This window comes from Trichinella spiralis (assembly GCF_000181795.1).
Source record: "Trichinella spiralis strain ISS 195 chromosome Unknown Scfld2355, whole genome shotgun sequence".
In the NCBI taxonomy this organism is placed as follows: domain Eukaryota; kingdom Metazoa; phylum Nematoda; class Enoplea; order Trichinellida; family Trichinellidae; genus Trichinella; species Trichinella spiralis.
Window position 1 is genome coordinate 1 of NW_003529294.1, and position 1035 is coordinate 1035.

The following is a 1035-nucleotide window of genomic DNA, read 5'->3' on the forward strand; positions in this document are numbered from 1 at the left end:
AAAAAAATTGGAAAATCCACACACCAGCAATCATTGAGCACGCATTTGAGCTGATCATCACTGAGCATTAGCTGAGTTGAGCTTTAAAAACTTTCTAATTTTATTTTTATCTTTTAAACAATGGTGATGAGAGCGGCTGTCGACCATTGCTGTCGATTAGAGCTACTCTGCAAGAATTTTTCTTTAGATGTTTTCATTTTGCGGTGCATTAAATTGCATCGCTTGTGTCCATTTTTTAATGTTCTACATTCTCTCCTTTTTTTCAGAATTGGAAACAGTATTGTCTAATTTATATTTCAGTATGGTATTTTAAGTGATATTCAACTATATAATGATATGCAGTTGTTTACAATTTGTTTGTGCTTAATTTTATTGTTGTTGTTGTTGTTGTTCTTGTTCTTGCTTAAAAGTGAATATGTTCAATGAAGAGTAATAGTTCGTTTTTCTAAGAATACATTATTAATTTTGAAATTCATTTGCTTTCTAACAAGATTTTTAGTTTTATTTCATCTTTTTTCTAACAAATGTGATCAACATGTAATAATGATAACCATAATAATAATGGTAATGTTGTTGTTGTTGTTGTTGTTGTTGTTGTTGTTGCTGCTGCTGCTGCTGTTGCTGTTATTTACTAACGTTGAAATGTTTTCCAGTTGCAGCTTCAACTGCAGCAACTCGGCGCTGAGCAGAATCAGTTGATGCAACAAATCCAATTGCAACAGCGTCATTACATGATGCAACAGGGTCTGGGAACAGGTAAGCAAAATTTGTTTTTTCTTCTCTACTTATTTGCTTTAAATTGGTAGAAGTTTTGGGGGGGGAGTCTAATTTATTGTCATTTCTATTTACCCCCCCCCGACATACAACGACTGTGGCAGTATTTGGCTAAGGAAAGCCGATGTCAGCTTCTGGTGCAACTTTTCACGGGCAACTTAAGGAGCGTCGTCATCAGCGGGGAGCCAAAACGTCTAATGTCAATTAACAACGGCGTTGCTGGGTAACACCAAACGGAGGCAAAAGGTTTATCTTCCTTTT

The 1035-nt window shown here is 35.6% G+C and overlaps 1 protein-coding gene across 1 annotated transcript; it reads right to left on the reverse strand.

The window, feature by feature from the left end:
- Positions 1–369: 369 nt before the first annotated feature.
- On the reverse strand, positions 370–862 carry Tsp_15638 (conserved hypothetical protein). The gene is given in 4 exon segments (XM_003368515.1): positions 370–445; positions 536–621; positions 637–824; positions 850–862. 4 exon segments carry the CDS (start codon positions 860–862, stop codon positions 370–372), a joined length of 363 nt encoding a protein of 120 aa, XP_003368563.1.
- Positions 863–1035: the final 173 nt, after the last annotated feature.

Bases quoted from the DNA above. Each gene is read 5' to 3' on its own strand.
- Tsp_15638 (XM_003368515.1), bottom strand. The intron at 446-535 runs GTTGATCACATT...ATGTATTCTTAG, and splicing joins TATGGTTATCATTATTACAT to AAAAACGAACTATTACTCTT.